A 20,329-nucleotide genomic window follows, 5' to 3' on the forward strand; every position below is an offset into this window, starting at 1 on the left:
CCTTGTTGGTTATCCATTTTAAATACAGCAGTGTGTGCTATTTCTTATATCTTTATCTTTTCAGATGACCTGCCTCTGCCCTCTCCAGGGTAGTTCCCACCATTCTACTGGATCTGCTCCCCAGGCTCAGGCCACTGCTCATCCAACCACTAAGAAAGAGCTAGGGAAGTAGGAAATAAACCTCTGCGTAGAAAGGGGTGTGGGTCCTGAGATGACAGCTTACGTACCCTCAGCCATTCTCTCCTCAGGCTACCCACCCCTCAAGGGTGATGGAGTGTCTTTACACTCCAAGGGTGATAGGCTCAAGCAGCAGTCAGAACACTACTGAGAACAGCACCCACCATCTTCAGCATCTTACTGATCACATCCTCAGGCTAGATTGTCTTCCCTGAATCTAGTGTCTGACACACTCTGCTTGCTCTTTTCCCAGGAGGCTTCTCAGCTCCAGTGTTAATCAATTGCGGCAAACATGCCCTGGAAGGGAGTTCTCCTGCCCTCACATCTGGTCTGTGTCTAGCCTCTATCAAAGCATCCGCCACACAAGCTCCCCCATCCTGTGCCTGACCTAAAATAACATTCTAGGACAGGACAGGAGTATAACAAAAAACACAAAAGCCTAATAGTTTGTTTGTCTGATTCATAAGTATGTTGAAATGCACCTAATTTCAAAATTGCTGAGTCAAAATGTCATGCATCCTGTGAATCTGGTGGGAATGACCGTGCCAACTGGCCTATGATGAAAATTATATTGCTGACCCAGAACGGAGCAAATTAGGATCACCTCAATAATCAAAAGTTAATTAAATTCCACCTGGTGGTTTTAGAAGGCATTTTAAAAATGTGTTTGAGTCCATGTTGTTAAAAATAAAAGTCACTACCAGCAGATTCTGATCCCCTTCAACTTCTACAGGAAGGAATATTTTCTTAGCTCCTTCTAAGCCCACTCAATAATAAAATTAGCTTTTCCCAATAAAGAATGGCCCAGGATCTAGGGGTGAAAAAAAGACCCACTAATTTTTTTCGGTATGTGGGCCTACTCACTGTTGTGGCCTCTCCCGTTGCGGAGCACAGGCTCCAGATGCGCAGGCTCAGCGGCCATGGCTCACGGGCCCAGCCGCTCCGTGGCATGTGGGATCCTCCCGGACCGGGACACGAACCCGTGTCCCCTGCATGGGCAGGCGGACTCTCAACCACTGCACCACCAGGGAAGCCCAAGACCCACTAATTTTAGCTACATAGGAATTGGGGTCGGGCTTCCCTGGTGGCGCAATGGTTAAGAATCCGCCTGCCAATGCAGGGGACACGGGCTCGAGCCTTGGTCCGGGAAGATCCCACATGGCACAGAGTAACCAAGCCCGTGCGCCACAACTACTGAGCCTGCACTCTAGAGCCCGCGAGCCACAACTACTGAGCCCATGAGCCACAACTACTGAAGCCCGTGCACCTAGAGCCCGTGCTCCGCAACAAGAGAAGCCGCCGCAATGAGAAGCCCGCGCACCGCAATGAAGAGTAGCCCCCGCTCGCCGAAACTAGAGAAAGCCCACGTGCAGCAATGAAGACCCAACACAGCCAAAAATAAATAAATAAAATAAATTTATTAAAATAAAACATTAAAAAAAAGAAAGAAATTGGGGTCACATGTCTGAGCTCTGAGATCCTTAGTGATCAATTCTTGAATTAACGTAAGTCTGGGAGCGCTGGGTAATTTGGAAGCAGCGCTCCATAATATGGATCCTAGCTATTTTATATCCAGATTACATGCTTGATAAAACTGAGTGCGTACAACACAGCCCAGATTCTAATAGCATGATCTTATTTCTTACAGCATTCTTGCAAATAAGATGTTAATACCCTATTTTATATACAAAAACCCTGCTTCTTATAGATATTAAGAGATTTCCCAAAAGTCATCAGCAAGTGAGAACTGAACCCAGGTTCATCTGGTTTCAAAAATCTCATCTCTTTCCAGTCTACCATGTTGCCTTCCCACATACACTAGGGAGTATAGGATGAAGATTCTGTTCTCTGGGTGTTCTTACTTTGGAGTTTTTACTTCCTTTGTTGTTATTGGCAGAGCGGATTCCTTGAGATGCATGCATGTCCCAAATAGGCACTCAGCAGGCCCCACGCCCATCTTTTGCTCATCTGGCTTCCTCTAAATCAAGAGCCATATTTCCTGGTCTTTCTTGCCCGGGGCTTCTAACTGGGAATTAGGTTTCCCTAGTTATCTGCGCTTGCGTGAGACTAGGAGTCAGGATGGAAGCAGAAGCCACCTTCCCGCGGACTCACCTGTAACCACTGGCCAAAGTCACTGTGTGACACTGGGACTTTCTAAAGCTGCATCCTCGAGGCTCAGTCACTAATTTAGCGGGTGTTGAGAGATAGTTAGGGTGGGGCTGACAGGGACTTCCTGGCTCTCGGACCTCAGCTAAGGCAGCACGTCCTCACGATCAATGCCTCCAGTGCCAGCCTCCCAATTTCCGACCTTCACGGTTGGCAGAGGGGGAGGCAGCCCTGCGGTCGGCCCCTCCAGCCTTTCCAACCATGCAGACACCTGCTTCTCCCTGGTCAATGCCTCTCTGCTGAAAAGAGCCAGAGTGGGTTCTATTTCCTGCAACTGAACCCTGCGGACACACACCGTTCCCCATCTTTCCCACTAACTGCTGGACTTTGCAACTGTCAACCCTTCAATGGATCCTTTAACCTCTAAAATAAGAGCTTTGAATATCTCCATCACTCCCTGTCTCCCTTACCCAGCTTTATTTTTCTCCAGACTATTTATTGCCTCTGAAAGATTATTTATTGGTTGGATGCCCACCCCTACTAGAATTTAATCTCTATTCAAACAAAGACTTTGTTTTATTCACTTCTCTACAGCCCTCTAACACTTAGAACATTATTAACAAACAGTGGGAATAAATAAATAGTGTTGAATGAATGAGTCTACTTTTCTTAACAGAACACTACTACCAAATTAATATGTTAGTAGTAGAGTCATCAACAGTATACCCTCAATAACGCCTCCTCATGAAGCTTTCACCTGGGTTCAGAAAATCCTCAACGAACACAAAATGATACGTGTTCTTAGGATCTCAGCATTAAATTGAGGGTGACCAACTCCTTCTGGTTTGTCGGACACTCTCCCAGTTTTAGCACTAAAAATCCCACATCCTGGGAACCCCAGCAGTCCTGGGCAGACGAAGACAATTAGTTTCCCTAGTTAACTTCATGAGGTGCTAAAGAAAGGCATTTGGAATTATATTATTTTAAATCAATCTCGCAAATAGAAGTTTGCAGACACAAATCTTTTAAACCAGCCTGTGGTTTCCTTCCATGTCACAGCTGTGTCGCAAATGATCCCTGAAGCCCTCAGGGTGAAATCTGAGCAATGGCCTTGGCCTGCATTCTACACTTTTACTAATACTCCTGTTTGGCTATATGTTGAATATGCTACAGCTCAGCATGTGAAATATAATTAATAGCATATTTCATAATTAAATGAAAAAACATGATACAGGAGCTTCCCAGAGAAAAGCTATAGCACTAGATCCTTCAGGGAAGGCAAGAGAAATCTGTTTATAATCTCGTTAATTCTAGGGATGAATAAAGGCTTAGCTATCACGAACCATAAAGAACTCACACTCTCTAGCGCTAACATTATCCTGAAACTTCAGACAGCCCATTCAAGTATAATTTGTGGATTGAAAACAATGTCTTTGATCTGGTGCATTAGAGAGAGTTGGAGAATATGAGCATTTTCAGATCTACGACCCAAGCTTCCGGTAGATGGATCATCTTGGAGATTCTTTTTCCCTGATGATTCACGGTGTTGAATGTTTAGATTTTAAAATATTCTTCTCAACCAAAACCAAAACTTAGTGATGCAATCACCCTGGAGTTTGTTTTGCACATGCAAAAACAGTTGTGTTACTAAAATCAACTGTTGCACGTGACGGTGGCTTTTCTCTGGCCGTGTGTGTGTGAGGGGTTAACGGAGGCAGAGTTGCACAATCCAGCACAATGCATTCCTCAGAGCCACCAAGCTCTGTCTGAACGTGTTTACAAAGCAGATACAGAGAAACTGACCAAGCCTCCCAAGGGCAGCTGCTTAGAGAAAGGAGAAGCACCCATGCTGCGTTTCTTCTTAAGACATTGCCTAAAGGACTCCAGAAAATGCTCTTTTCTGACTGTGTGAACTCTGACATGTCCTACCTCTCGATCCTTCCAATCCTTCCACGGTATGACTCAAGTTCTTGGACAGATTTCACATTTTTGCTCACACCGGCTATTAGGCGGGCCACTTCCTTCCTTCCAGGCACTATTTTCGGTAGCAGAGCCCCTGCACCTGTTGTCAGTGTGGCCACAGAAGGAAACCTCAGAAACCCTCGTCTGTCCACCCAGCATGGCCAGCACTGCCCAAGCCAAGGCAGGGGATGGTGCCAGGGCCCAGAGGGCCGGCAGGGGCCCAGAGGCCAGGCAGCCTCAGGAGGGAACATCTCACCCACCATCTTCTTGTGTCCCCTGACCCAAAGTTTTGCACAACCTGGGGCGCTCCTCTCCAGGTCTGTGGCTGGCCACGCTCCAAAGGGGGACAGCCCAGGGGCCCGGCCCTGTTCTTTTGACACTGGTATGTGGATCCCAGGGGAAGGGGAGGAGATCCTGGGGGCGACTGCCTAACTTCCACATGTGGGATGCAAATGTGACTGACACACAACCTTGAGAAGCTTCCAGTCCCAGGGACTGGGATCCCCTCAGGGAGGGGTCTACTGCAGCCTGGGAACAAGATGGAGAGCTGGTTCCCAGCCCCCTTGGCTGGTCAGGTTCAGGTCCCACTGGCTCTGACCATCCTGGCCCTGGAGGCGCCAGGGTGTGGCATTTCAAGATGAGATGGCTGAACACCATCAGGTAAAAACCAGTTTCTGCCTCCTTTCTCTTTGTAAACCAAAACGGCTGCTGAGACACAGGGTACCTGACACTGCATGCCAGGACCCATTTTAGCTACCTGCGTGCAAACTTCTTCCTAGTGTGCTTTTTTTGTCTTGCCTCAGTAGAGATTCCGCAAAATAGCGGGCTTCTTATTCTCACCTTTTATCTGGGTCTGTTTGTCCATAGCTAGAATAACAGGGGGGCTTTTAAAACCTAATGAATTCAATGTTCAAAGAATGGCCTCAAGCAAATGGAATGTCTAATGTTCCATTAGGGCAGGAGGCCATTTGGGACTTAACATCGTTTTCATTCACATGCAAAATACTTCCAAAAGCTCAAATTTGAAAACTCAGAACCCTGAAACCCAATCACGTACCTTCCTCATTCCTAAAATTTTGATCTCAGTAGTGGTTACCTGATAGTTTAGTACACTTTAGATTTGGGAGGGGGGGAGAAAAAGGACACTATTTTGGGGTTCTGATGGCCAATGGATTTGTGTGCATTTCTTTTCCATGTGTATTTCTTGTTCTCTATAAATACATTTAAATAGACTAAACACCTCCTTTGGCAGTTACTTCATCAAAACATGGAAAAAATGTTATGGTTGAGTATGGATTTATTTAGAGACTTGCAAACGGCGTTCTGGAAGCCCTTTGTGGTTCAGGATGTGCTGGGTTCTCTCAACCTTCTGAGTGGGCATAAGTTCCTGTCACTGGATTCACAGTTCACATCTGTACCGGGTCCTTCTTACCAAGGGGTGACCTAGGTGCTGTCTGCAGAGAACAAGACGCTGAACCTGCTAGTTACACACACACACACACACACACACACACACACACACACACAAGCCCATCATAAGAGCATATCAGCTCACACAGACGCCAGACGAAAGCAGCACGTGTCCCCAGCACTTCCTGTAACAGACAATGAGGTCTGAGGCTGCAGTCCCCGAGTCGCCCCATCTCATTTGTTTTTCTTCCTCAGGCCAACCCTAGGCATGGGCTGACTAGCTTCTTTTCCTACACTCCTCGCAAGTAACACTGAGAAACATGACAGCCTTTCTCAGAAATAATTTAAACATGATTCTGTTTTCCGTGGCCTGCTTGGCAATGGACGGTCACCTTCAGTCTCTCAGTGGTGCATTTCCAGATCCCCCATCTTCTCTCACCTGGTAAGATGCTGTACTTCCGGTCATAACCGTGTAGGAGGAAGCACGTGAGGCGGCGTCTGGGCCCTGCAGAGCTGCTGACAGGGGTCAGGAAGTGAGCTGGGGGTTCCCTCTGTATTTGGAAGAGGGAAGGGGGGCAGGAATCAGGAGCTGGCCTTAACCCTTTGATCTCCAGGCCATGTGATGGAGAGCCACCTTCCATTATTGGTTTCTAATTTATCCTAAAACAGGATGACTAAGTAGAAGGATTTAGATACAAGTCGCAAAGAACTGGACCTGTTTATTCAGGATCTGGGAGAAGGGTAGGTCTCCAGTGAAGAGCACAGAAAGCAAGGCTTTCCGTGAAGCGCAGGTAAACCCAGAGTCACCAGGGTGTTCCTCGCGGAAGCAGCCAACCATCAACTCTGGCATTTCAACCACAGCACAGCAACTAGTAAAATGCTTCAGTTAATTTTTGTTCAGGGCTGGATAATTTTATGGCCGCTAATTGTATCTGCAGCCACCCACAGAGAGAGGCATTAAAATTAGCCCTTTGTCCTTTCACTGAAGGAACCTTTTCAAATATTAACCTAGCAATCTCCTCCATAAGCCCCCAGAGGTAGTAGGGGGGCAGCTAAGTTTTCGTAGGCTGATTTTTTGGACATCGTGGAAGCATGAGGGGTGAGCGCCGCGGCCTTCTTTCCCAAGGTCAGAGACTGGGTGGTGGGGGGAGTCTGGGGTGTGGAATTCCCATTTGTCACTAGGAAAGACATGCCTTAAGTTCTGAGGGCAGGGCCTAGGTCTCAGAAAGAAGACTGACTTTGACGAGGAACCCAACAAATGTTTCCTGTTCTCAAAAACATTTTATCTGTGAGCCCGGTATGTGACATAAACACAGAATTTTAGTCCTATGTTTAAGAACAAGAAAAACACAGATGTGGGTGGAATTTGCTGACTGTAGAGAGTAGTGGAAAGGGGAAAAAACACTCCTCCAGAGTCACACCAGCCTTGGATTATGACTACCTATGTGACCTTGAGTAAAGGCATTTTCCTTTTAGTCTCCATCTTCTCCCTGTGAAACGGAGATAAATCTCTATCCTGTGCACAACCTGGATGAGTGAACAAGTGGAATCATCATGTAAGACACGCAGCACAACGTCCAGCTCCGGGCGAGCGCCTAACAGAGGAAGCCATCTCACAACAGAAACCTCCAGGGTCGAAAGGGGGAAAGTTCTGGTCCACCAGTCCAATCCCATGACTGTGCTCTAAGGGACACACACACAAAGCCAGGCGTGATGCCCATTAAAAATCTAACTATATATCATATTCATTTATTATCAATCCACAGGATAATTTGATTGCTACATGAGCTCATAAAAGCTTTTTCACCTTTACAAAATTAAAAAAAAAAAAATGTGCCACAAGGATGTAATAACAACTGCCGATAAACAAGAAAAGGAATCTTAAAATTATAAATTTGCTGTAGAAAAGATAAAAAACAATTATATTTTCTTTAGAATTTTACCTTGAATAAAATATTCCCCGGTATAAAAAATAAAAAAGCTTGCTCTGGTTAGAATTAGAGTATTTTTCTCTTCAAATCTGGGAATTTGCATAATCTCTCCATGATAGTTTTCCTTTGTACCGCGTGGCATTCAAGCATAGCAGATTAGAAAGATTTTCTTTTTTTCTTTTCTTTTTTTTTTGTTTTGTTTTTTAAAGCAGTCTTTTAAAATGGGACATCTGTGGAGAAGTTCATTTTCTTCTCCTCCTCAGGGATGTGGAACACAGCCTTTGAGGGCAGGAAAAGGAGGAAAGAAAATGAAGGGGATAGGAGGGCCGGGGAGGGGAGGGAGGGGAGGCGGTGGGATGAAGGGGAGGCAAACGAGGGGAGGGGCTGGGAGGGGAGGGGCTGCAAAGCAAGAGGAGGAGATGGGAAGGGGGAAGGGAGGGGAGGAGGGAAGAGGGGTGCTGACTGTGCTATGAAACAGAGCAGGGTCACGAGAAGGTCTATCTGTAAGTGCTTTAAGATAAGGTGCAGAAGCAGACTGCAACGTCGCTAGTACTGCCCTATGTACATATTCACAAGAATAAAAAATTCCAGCTAGTTCACATTTTCTCCTCCATTCAGAGGCATCCGTTCCACCATGCTGGCCTTGACCGCAGGCAATGCAGCACCTCACTGCCCGTGTGGGTGTTGGTCCTATGACGTCCTTGAACTTGAGGGAGCAGCCCTGGGAGATCCAGCAGGCTCTAGAGATATGCGTCTACCAAGGGGCTGGAGTCCTGAGTTAAAAAGAAGCTCCAGTACTGGAGTTGGACACAGCAATCAAAGTTCTATTGTCAAGGCTTTTTCCCTTAAGATTCGTCTAAAATAGGTGTCAGAAAGAAAAATATAATACAAACAAACAGTAAAACAAAGCCAAGAAATCCCAACAACCACCAGGGGAAGTGGAAGGCTTAACAGCTCTTGACGCGGGCCTGGGTGATGTCGGAGGTCTTCTTGATGACGCTGGCCCGGGTCTCCCGGTCTGGCCGGCTGCTGCTGGGCGCTGGGGTCACGGAGGGGGCGAGGGGGAGGTCTGGGAACGGGGGCCAGGAGCTGTTGTAAGGCACGGGACAGCTCTCCTCTTTGATGGTGACCTGGAGGTCGGGCTTGTTGGAAGTGACGAAGGTCGCCATGCTGGGTAGCAGGTACGTGCTTCGTGTCCCCATGTTGCTGAGGTACTGTTTGCCTTCAATGTTCCTCTTCCGCCAGTGTGGTCGGCCCTTTCAAAGAAAATAATCATGATATACATTTCCTTTGCCTTCTCTTGAATGGCTTTTTAAACAATGTGCCACCCTTCCCATGTGTTGGTGTCTGAGTTTCTTAAGAGGCATGGAATAAATGAGAACCTTAGCGACTCCACACCCCTGAACTGAAATCCATTCCCAGCCATGCATGCCCCAAGCACAGTTTCTCTTCCCTTTTTAATCCATGCCCATTGGCTACCTCCCAGAAATCTAGCCAAGGCTGTTCTATGAAGGCAGGAAAACAAGGCAGCAGCTTGGTTTCTGGTTCCCCTCTACTCCGGCTGCCCGGCCTCATGGTTAGGTAGCTTTGAGCCAGGATGGCTGATGTGTCACGGCGACTAAGTCCTCACAGATGGCCCGATCTGATCTTTGAGTCAAGCTGCATTTTCAGAGTGCCGGAAGCGAGGAACCCAATAAAAGACAGGGAACGCCCCTGGATTGCTTTCAAACGGGTACAGCTTAGCGCTCCAGAGTGCGCTCCAGAGTGCATGCACATAGCTGGCTTCAAGGGTGGCGTCATTCAGAGAAGGAGCTGGAATTCTGACCTTGAAGAAACAGGTTCCGAACGTATGTGCGCATCTCCACCCACTGTCTTTCAGAATTCCTGGACTATACTTTAAAGTATTTAGTACATTGGGAAATTACTAATTCAGACAATCAGTAGTCAGTCTCTGTCTGTCTGTCTGTCTCTCACTCACTAACTCACTCAAACACAGACACAAAGCAGGCTTCGCAGGAATGCTTCCCCTCACAGTTCCAGCCATTTCCTGCCATTGTCTGAGCCTAGCCAAGAGGAGAGAGATCAGAAGCAAAGCCACTTGGAATCCGGACTGAACACATACCTGGCCCGTGGGCAGGGATCACAGGGCGGGCTGGGGGGAGGGGACACTCCCGGTATCTGGGGAGCTACTTTTGCTTAGCACTTTCCGACACTGACTTCTCGTCATTGCCTTGGGCCACTTGGACCTTCTATTTCTGCTTGTGAATTAGGATGTTTACGGTGGTAAGCATATCAGCGTTTCTTGGCCTTTTCCTGCCGTCATAGCCTCCTTTCTCACAGTAACATCTTACCCCCTTCCCTCCCATCTACTTCCCAAAGCTTCATTTTGTAAGTCAAAAGCACTGTAAATTTTATGTATATTTTACCACCGTCACCAAAAAAAAAAAAAAAAATCCAAAAGTGAAACTCATGCTCAAAAGAAAAGAAACTTCACCAGCAGCGGGGAAACCAACGTGCCAGTTGGGAAGGCTTTGCGCCGGCGCCACCAGGCTTACCTCCGAGCTCTCTTCATCACTGGGCACACTGTCCGTAGTTTCGCTTTCTGTTCACAGAGAGAAAAACACAGGCCCATCATTCCTGCCACTCAAACTGTTTCGAGGCCCAGGCAGTGTTTAAAACAATACATCAGCACGTCTTTCTTCAAAAGAGAAATGCATCACTAAACTCATAACCTCCGTCCCCTTGTGTCAGGTCAGACGCGTGTGCCTGGGAGATGCTAGGGAGGAATTTAGAGATGAAGGGTGGCTCGTTTTCCCAGGGCCAGGCTATGCTTATTCATGGCCTCTCTTCCCGGGATGGGGTGCCGGGCCCCCGGGCTGCCCATCCGGGTTCTGCCCGCCCTGCCCCCCGGCCCTCTGCTGGCTCCACGTCAGGCCCTTTCCTCACAGCTGCTCCACCACAAGCCGCTCACTGGTCTGTTCCCATTCATGGCATTTGGTTCATTTAAGTCCCAGCCCAGCCTCCCCAGATGAGCCCCATTCTCCTCAGATCCCTCCTTTCCCTCACGGCCCTTCAGTACTTATATCCTGGGTTAATAAAGTGGCACCTTCCCCCTGGGTTACTGTGGGTGCACAGATTCTAGGGTGGCTCAGCTGCTGAGTGTTTACCCTCTTGTGGGGTTCCCTGCTCTGGAGGGCAGGCGGGGCCTGTGACTTGCTTTGAACCAACAGAACACAGTGGAGGCGATGGGATGCACGTGATGACGTTATGTAACCCTGCAACCTGTCTAATGAGGAGACCATCTCCCTTGCTGGCTTTGAGGAAGCCAGCAGCCATGGCGGGGAGGCTCACATGACAGACAACTAAGGACCGCTTCCAGCCAACAGCCAGCAAGAAACTGAGGCCCTCAGTTTGACAACCTGCCAGGAACTACATTCTGCCCCAAACCCTGTGAGCCTGGGAGCAGATCCTCCCCGATCCCATCCTCAAATGAGACAGCAGCCCTGGACCAGACCTCAGCTGCTGGTCTGTGCAGAGAATGCCCTGAGCAGAGGACCCAGCCAAGCCATGTCTGCTCCCCCGACCCTCAGAAACTGTGGGATAATAAATGTGTGTTGTTTTAAGGCACTAAGTTTGTGGTTACAGGGTCACGCAGCAATAGATAACTCACTCACTTACCATCCTGATCCATCCTGCCACCTGTGAGACACAAAGCAAGTTACTTAACTTCACTGAGGCACACTTTCCCCATCTGTAAAATGGGAGTATAAACACCTTCGAAAGAGGATTACGTGATGAGTGAGGGAAAGGCCTAGTACGGCGCCTGGAACACAGCCCACACCCAGTAAATGTTGGTGCGCCTTTGTCCTGAGCCTCATTCAACAGGGGATCTGCACCCCATGCTAGGGTGACAGGGTCACACTCAACAGCTAGCGATTACACATCACCTGTACATAGAATATAAGATTCTTTTAAGTAAAAAAAAATTTTGACTTTTTTTTAAAGCAAACTAATTTTTTTTTTAAGTAGAAAAATGTTAATTGTTTTAAGTACAGAATTGATGGTGTGCAGTTTTTCAGGGTTCACAGCATTGAGAAAATGAAACACAGTGGGTAGAACTTCCAAAATACATGGACCCTTAGAGAGCCCTGAGTCTGGGTCATTCACTTCGCAGACATGGCCTGAAGGGAAGCTGTATTAGTGAACGTTTTGGGGGCCCGTGGGCTGGTGCTCTGCACGCAGGTCTTGTTCAGTCTCTAAGTCAGGGAGCAGGTCCTGTCACCCCTTGATTGTGCAGAAGGCCTTACGTGTTCTTGTGCCTTCTACCCCTTCCATCCCAAACCTACAGAGGGACTGGCCTCCAGCCTCACGTCTTGCTGGTGGTACAGCTGTGACCAGGTGGCTCCCAGCCCAGATAGAGTCCTTCTGACGACCCGGGGCACCAGGACCAGACCAGGCCCTCCATGAATTAAAGGCTAAGGAACAAACGGACAAACTGGGGCACAGATTCCTTCCTCGAACAAAGAAACTGAAAGTTACTACACGGGGCCCACCCTGGGGTCTCTATGCACGTTTCTCGGCCACTGTTCTCCAGTGGCTTCACCTGGGCACAAGCGATTGCCGAAAAACCTAACCCCCAGCAGCTAGAAGACGGGCCCGTCCACTCCTCGGACTGAGCCGACTTCCCTAAGCATCCCCAGCAGGGGCAGCAGAAGCCCGGCGAAGGCCCAACCCTAGTTGTCAGGGCAAACTGGCAAGGCCGGGCACAAGAGAGGTTTCCACACAAAAGCAAATTATACACAAGAGCAAGGGAAAAGGCCCCTCCACTCAACCTTCAGGCTAGCCCAGGACCCTGAGGAGGCAGCAGTCAGCGCTGCCACTCCCAAGAAAAATGCGGAACAGAGATGTTGAGAAACCAGCCAAAGTCGTCGTGGACTGAGTCAGCACAGAGGAGGGAAAACAAAGCAAGCTTCTGATTCCAGGGCCCCGGGCGCTGAAGCTCTCCTGCTGCTCCAGCCTCTGGTGAAACTTCAAGATCCCCTTTCCATTTTTATGGTTAGCTTTCTTAGAGCTCCGGAGCCAAGGTTTCTCTTCCCTTCCTGTAGGTCTAGGCCCCCTCACGCCTAATCACCCTCCATAAACACCATCATCTTCTGTTCCTCTCCCCTTCACATAAAAACAAGATGCCATCAGGCTTGCTCTGGGCGCTGGAAATAGGCAAAAATGGGCAGGTTAGACCAAGGTTCTGGGATTCCACAGCCCAATTCACAGTTGTGGGAGGGGTGGGAAGGCAGACCCTGGGGAAGACTCCTTGGTAAGGCCTGGCACGAACCATGAACAGAATCAGAATGTTAATCGCCTGTGAGCACCCAGTTTTCAACTTCAGGGAGATAGTCGGAGACAAGACAAGTTCACATGCTCTGAACTTCTGTTTCCAGCTGACACAAACGGTGGCTGAAGAGCACCGTTTCTAAAGGAAGATCAACTGCCTCTGAAGTAGTTTTGAAAACTCTCCATATAAGCAAACTGGGAGTTCTCATTTTCATCGTTTAAAAGAATGGCCTTGAGGGGCTTCCCTGGTGGCGCAATGGTTGAGAGTCCGCCTGCCGATGCAGGGGACACGGGTTCGTGCCCCAGTCTGGGAGGATCCCACATGCCGCGGAGCAGCTGGGCCCGTGAGCCATGGCCGCTGAGCCTGCGCGTCTGGAGCCTGTGCTCCGCAACAGGAGAGGCCACAACAGTGAGAGGCCCCCGTACCGCAAAAAAAAAAAAAAAAAAGAATGGCCTTGAGCGCCTTGAGCCTAGGAGCAGGAAATGCTTCAAGCTCTAGCCTGAGGACCCCAAACCCTTCTCTCTAGAATAACAGTGGTGCTCGCGGCCACCCCTGGGTCACTGGCTCAGGGTGCTCTGTTGGGGACACTCATGCCCATTTTCCTCTGTTTTCTTGGTTTTACTCCATCATTGCCATTTTCAAGATCGGTTCTTATAGAACAAATGAATTCATGGCAGCTCCTGCTTCCAGATCAATGTTACCACCGACACAGCAACATCAGTTGTTTCATTTTTCCTTCTGATTACTTTGGACTTGGTTTCGTATTTGCTTTGAGTAGAATGGAATTTAAAAAAAAATTTTGGAGTTGCTTCCCGAGCACGGTCTGAGTAAGTCGCAAGTGTTTACAGAGTAATAACAGGTACCTAAGCAGTTTGTTTAATCTTTCTGGTCTCCGTTTCCCAGAAAGCGACTGGGGTGAGAGGGAAGGAAGAGGCTTGGATTAGATGACCCCAAAGATGCTTCTTCCAGAGTTGCAGTTTTACAATGATGCTAGTCTCAGGCTCACACTCCACTTAGCCCAGTTTTTTATCGTCAGACCATCTCAGGAACATGATGGGGAGGGAGATGTCTTCTGTCACAGCCTTTTTGCACTACGACATCCTGGTACATTTTCTGAAGGCTCTTGTTCAACAAGTTTTATTAATAAGATTGACAAGGATTCCTTTCCCTCAATCATTTCCTTAATTACTTTCCCTAGAAGGCTCAATTAAGAGGTTCAAATCAGAGTCCTCTGACAGCACTTCTATCTTTGCCGCACCCAACAAAATGCAAGCCTGCTACGGTTTCCAGAAGGACCCAAAGTCTTTCCCACTGGTCACTGGTCAGGAGGAAATCTCCCTTCTCTCAGTTATCACCAATCAATCCTTCGTCTTATACTTTCTTCTCCATACTCTTGTCCAGCCTTCCCCAAAATACTACTGTGGCTTTCTTTCACTAAACCACCCACAACCTAATAAAATCCTGGTGCCACACAGCAGGCAAGAGGCCACTTTGCGGTAGATCTTTAAAAATAAAAATGACTCGTCTCTAGAGTTTCCCAAGGTTGGGCTTTGGGACATCCCTCCCCAGGACATAGTTTTATGAATCCAACTAGAATTTCATGTTGTCTTAAAACAATCCAATGCAAGTACGTGCACTCAAAGGAACTGTCCCTTTTCTTGCTTCACCGTAATATTTAGACCATGGAGAAGACAGACTTGCAGAAATGAATGTGGTTTTTGTAATACTACTGGGGTTATATTTCAATGATCAGTGGGGGGGGGAAATAGCCAACAACCGCTTCCAAATACCGGTTTCTAAGTGAATGAAGTGGTTTGAGGAGGCTGCAATTCAGTTCAGTAGTCCACACAAAGGGACCCTGTCATGAGAAACAGGCAAACAGCCTATTCTCGTGGGGAACGTAAAGTTAGAAAGTGAATACCACCAAAGAGTTGCCTTTCCTAGTAGCAAGCTATGGGATCCCTGACTGAAAGATTTTAGCTACCCATGGTCAGTAACAGATAAGTTTCTTATGTGTCATAGGCTCTAGAAAAGTAGCAGCGATGACTTGTCTTGACTCTATCCAGGAAGCTTCCCTCCACAGGGTTCTAGAAAATTCAGACAGTGAAAACAATCGAAAGAACTAAAGGCCAGGCTGAGACACCAGGCTCCAACCAAACCCGCACTGCCCGCCAGCCTGGCACCAAAATCCTTCTTTTCGAATCTTGCAAATGTCCTGAAAAGGGTAATGAGATTTTCATTTCTCTCTGCATGAATCAGCTGTTCTTGGGACTCTTCTGCTAAAGCAAAATGCCAGTGCTGGCAGAACAGCAAGAAGACGCCTTTCCAGAATCCCCAAGAAGACTTCAGAAAAGTCTAACTCAATAGATAAATAGAAAAGTCTATTTTAAAGCTCCAAGCCCTTAAAAAAAAAAAAAAACAAAACACTTGGGGTGTAATAATGCCTGCAGCAGCATGATATAGAGGAAAGTCACACATTTGCAGCCCTCGTCAGTGAAATGTAAGCACAGTGGCTTAGTGTTTCAAGTTTCAGTTATCTCAACTGTAAAATTAGGGCATAAACATTCTGCTCTGCCTCCTTTGGCTGGTCCTTGAGATTCTGGGAGGTGGACTGTTCTGAATGGCAGAGCCCCACACGGTCCTGCAGGGCAGCAGTGCAGTCAAGGGGCTAAGAGCAGGCCTTTGGCATCAGCCACGTATGGGTCTGACTGTGCTACGGGTTGTCTGTTTCTGGACATGCTGCTTCACCCCACTGACCTCAGATACCTAACATTTTTTTTTTCAAATAAATTTATTTATTTATTCATTTATTTAATTTTTGGCTGCATTGGGTCTTTGCTGCTCTAGTTGCAGTGAGCGGGGGCTACTCTTTGTTGTGGGGCACAGGCTTCTCATTGCGGTGGCTTCTCTTGTTGCAGAGCACAGGCTCTAGGCGCGCAAGCTTCAGTAGTTGTGGCACACGGGCTTCAGTAGTTGTGGCTTGCGGGCTCTAGAGCGCAGGCTCAGTAGTTGTGGCGCACAGGCTTAGTTGCTCCGTGGCATGTGGGATCTTCCTGGACCAGGGCTCGAACCCGTGTCCCCTGCTTGGGCAGGCGGATTCTTAACCACTGCACCACCAGGGAAGCCCGATACCTAACTTTTTTTTTTTTTTTTTTTTTTTTTTTTTGCGGTACGTGGGCCTCTCACTGTTGTGGCCTCTCCCGTTGCGGAGCACAGGCTACGGACGCGCAGGCTCAGCGGCCATGGCTCACGGGCCCAGCCGCTCCGCAGCACGTGGGATCCTCCCGGACCGGGGCACGAACCCGTGTCCCCTGCATCGGCAGGCGGACTCTCAACCACTGCACCACCAGGGAAGCCCCCAATACCTAACTTTTACAGAGAGAATAATGACAGTACCCAGGCTGACGGGGTTATTCTCATGATAATTAAATAAGCCAATCGATTTCAAGCACTTAGCACAGTACCCTGGGTACAACAAACACGCAACAAATAGTAATTATTACGAGGACTGGCAGATATGCAAGAGGGACTGGCACACGCAGGAGTTCAAAATATGTTTCATGAATAAATAACTGATGACAAGCTTATCCTGTCTGACAAGATTATAGGCTTCTTGTAGCCAAGGTTCGTTCTCACTTTCCTTTTATGTTCCCAGCACAAAAGAAAGTCAGGACCTTGAGGACATCCTGCGAAGTGAAATATGCCCATCACAAACGAACTAATGTTGTAGGATTCCGCTTATACGAGGTACCTAGAGTAGCCAAATTCAGAGAGACAGAAAGTAAAAGGGGGCTGGCCAAGGGGCTGGGGGAGGGGGAGGGGGAGTTATTGTATAATGGGCACAGAGCTTCAGTTGTGTGAGATGAGAAAGTTCTGGAGACGGAGGGTGGTGCTAGTTGCACAATGATGTAGGTCACTTAATGCTGCTGCGATGTGCACCGAAAAATGGCTAAAAGTGGTAAATGTTATGCTGTGGGTATTTTACCACAGTGGAAAAAAATAAGTTAAAATGAAAGAAAGTTGGGGTTCAGGAAATATGAGGTTAATTTAGGGGCGGATAATTCACAAACAACTTGTCCTTTGAATCAACCTAATTCTAACGCGGACTCTGTGCCGCTCACTGGGGTGGCGTCCTGACTGAAGGACACGTTATTTGGCAACACATAAAGGACACTGGGAAGAATTCCTGAACTATTTATTAGAGCGACTCTGGTTACCCATGATAGGGCCTCTGCTTTTTATTTGTAATATCTGCAAGCAATAACCCTGCCTCAGAACTTATATGTCAGAATTGTAACTGAGTCACCAAAAGTTAAGTGGAGACCATGAGAAGGAGTGCATAAGGTGATGCAATGTTGGTGGGAAAAGGAGCCGCCACTATATCCCGTAAGGATGGAAGAACCCACTGAACCCGGTGCTAATTCTGTGACTGTCGGGGCCAATTCCTGCCATTCTGTGGCCATTCCCTGGGGAATCTGCAGTGGGCTCAGTCCCTGGCCCAGCTAGAAGCTGTATGAAATTGAAAAAGAAGAGGAAAATACGTGGAAGTGACAAGTAAACTTGCTGAACGACAGAATGGAACTTGGGGTCTGAAGGTTTAGTTTGAGTCCTGACGCAAACACCTACTGGCCGTGTGGCCTGGAGGAATCCCTTCTATTCCAACACAGGAACCGGAAGAGGTGATCCCTAAGGTCCTATCCAGCTGGGTCAAACTCAGATTCCATTAAAAACATCCTTCCGAATTTCTGATAACTTGCGCAAATAAAATGGACTCAGATGAACTACTTCACCAGAGAAATCTTCTTATTCGTTAGTCATGCGTGAACATGTTACGGGTGATCAAGTGAAATGCTGTGACTGGGTCTTCGAATTGAGAACAAAAATATCCTAGAAGATGTTGGTTGAAGACATTAAAGCAAGACTAGTTCCAGACAGAATAATCCTTAGGAAACAGGAGAGGTTCTCTGCTATGTTGGTGAAATCAGTGAGTGACCCTAGACTAAAGGACCGCCCTCCCTGGTTCCTTGCTCAGTTCCAGAGTTTCCGACCCCCGCCCCGCCCCCGCCTTACCTGCGTAGGAAGACACGGGGGAGATCTGCAGGGGGTAGAGCTCGCTCATGCTGACCGCCTGTTCATCACTCTCAGTGGTCACTTCCACAACTTGGCAGATGTCTGGTGGATTAGTGACAATCTCTTGATCCTCAATGTTGCTGTCCAGATGTGACTGTCCTACGACTTCAAAGAAAAGACAGCCATCATGCACCAACATCACCTGCCTTCACAATCCTAGCACACACTCTCGAGAAAGGAAACCTCCCCCCAGAGAGGCCAAGAGTCAGATTCCTGGTCACCAAATGTCATCTGCCATGAAACAAGAACAAGCCTTAGCTTTGGGTTAATGTCCCTGGAGAAGCAACTTGCCAATAACCTGGCTCGCCAGGGCTGTTTCCAGTGTGCCTGTCAATGGGGCTTACGCGTGGCAACATCCCAAACTCAACCCGGCCACAGCCAAGGCTGCAGGATGAGAGCTGCATCCAGACCTAGCCCCAGGGCCAGAGAGATAAACAGTGCTTTGAACCTGACCCATTTCTGTTCTCTGCTCTCGCTCTAAAGGAAGCTGCTGTGCTAGTTTCTGGGTCCTGGGGTCCAGAGAGACATCATCAAACCTTAATAATGAGGGAAGGGGCTTCCCTGGTGGCGCAGTGGTTGAGAGTCCGCCTGCCAATGCAGGGGACACGGGTCCGTGCCCCGGTCCGGGAGGATCCCACGTGCCGCGAAGCAGCTGGGCCCGTGAGCCATGGCCGCTGAGCCTGCGCGTCCGTAGCCTGTGCTCCGCAACGGGAGAGGCCACAACAGTGAGAGGCCCACGTACCGCAAAAAAAAAAAAAAAGAGGGAGGACCACCAAAATCCACCCTATTGTGTCATTTCTAGCTGTGGGACGCTCCGTTCATACTCCCAGCCTGCCTCCTCCTCTGCAGACAATGGATGTCATATCAAAACAATGGAAAAGAATGCTTTCCCAATTTTCTGACACACCTTCGGAGCATCAACTCCTCAAAACACTGATAATATGAATTCTGACCACCCTGCCTCTGAAATCCTGACTCAACTGTTTTTTAATTAAACTTTTCAGTCTGAGATCACGTGCAGTTGTAAGAAATAATACACAGATCCCACGTGCCCTTTACCCATGTGCAAAACTATCATACAGTATCAGGATATTGACATTTGACAATCGATGCATCTTGTTCAGGTTTCCTCCGTTTCACTTGTACCCCTTCGTGTGTGTGTACCTAGTTCTGTGCAATTTCATCACATACGTGGTTTCACGTACCCACCTCCGCAGTCAAAACACCAAACAGTCTCATCATCACAAGCATCTTCTGTAACTGTATCCACCTTCCTTCAGCCTCCTCCCCTTGTCTCTAACCCCTGACAACCACTCATCTGTTTCCCATTTCTATAATTTTTGTCATTTCAAGGATGCTTCACAAATGGACTCACACAGTAACCTTTTGAGATGGGCTGTTTTCACTCAGCAGAATTCCCTGGAGATTCATCCAAGTTTTTGGGTGTATCAGTAGGAACTGTAGGTTCCTTCAATTGGAGGAACCCAACTCAATTCACCTACTGAAGGAATTGTAGGTTCCTGTCCATTCTTCGGCTATCACGAATAAGGCTGCTATGAACATTCATGCACAGGTTTTATCTGAACATAAGTTTCCATTTCTCTGGGACAAATGCCCAAGTGTACAATTGCTGGAACACATGGTAATTATATGTTTAGTTTTACAAGAAACTGCTAAACTAGTGTCCAGAGTGGCTATACCATATTACATTCCTACTGGCAATGTATGGACAAGCTAATTTATGCACATTTTAGCCAGCTTTTGGTGTTGTCACTACTTTTTTTTTTTTTTTTTGCTGTACGCGGGCCTCTCACCGTTGTGGCCTCTCCCGTTGCGGAGCACAGGCTCTGGACGCGTAGGCTCAGTGGCCATGGGTCACGGGCCCAGCCGCTCCGCGGCATGCGGGATCCTCCCGGACCGGGGCACGAACCCGCGTCCCCTGCATCGGCAAGCAGACTCCCAACCACTGCGCCACCAGGGAAGCCCTGTCACTACTTTTTGACTTTAGTCATTCTGATAGATGTGTGGTAATACCTCATCGTGGTTTTAATTTGAATGCCCCTAATGCCCTGTCTTACTTTCAAACAGAGCTGACCTTATACTTCTGTTGACAATTGATTGGATGGAATATCCCTGAAAACTGGCACCCATAAACAAATGGGACCAATAATGTTTTTCCCAAGGGCCTCTCTCAAAGCACTTTGCCCTCATAATCAATGTTTTACTCATGCCTGTATAAGTTATTTTAACATTTCAACACATGGGAATGACAGGGAAAGCA

The 20,329-nt window shown here is 47.9% G+C and overlaps 1 protein-coding gene across 2 annotated transcripts in view; it reads right to left on the bottom strand.

Moving 5' to 3' along the window:
* Window positions 1-7,424: 7,424 nt before the first annotated feature.
* The window catches only part of IRF2 (interferon regulatory factor 2), an 84,733-nt gene continuing 71,828 nt past the window's right edge, over window positions 7,425-20,329 (bottom strand). For both annotated transcript variants that reach the window (XM_082680502.1, XM_082680503.1), the window contains 3 exons: window positions 17,989-18,153; window positions 10,142-10,188; window positions 7,425-8,842 (listed from right to left, as the gene is read on the bottom strand). In XM_082680502.1, coding sequence (XP_082536628.1) covers window positions 8,534-8,842; window positions 10,142-10,188; window positions 17,989-18,153 — 521 coding nt within the window. In that variant the 3' untranslated portion in view covers window positions 7,425-8,533. The remainder of the gene's footprint in view (window positions 8,843-10,141; window positions 10,189-17,988; window positions 18,154-20,329) is intronic.

The sequence above is a fragment of the Grampus griseus genome (assembly GCF_964374135.1).
Source record: "Grampus griseus genome assembly, chromosome: 21".
NCBI classification, from domain to species: Eukaryota; Metazoa; Chordata; class Mammalia; order Artiodactyla; family Delphinidae; genus Grampus; species Grampus griseus.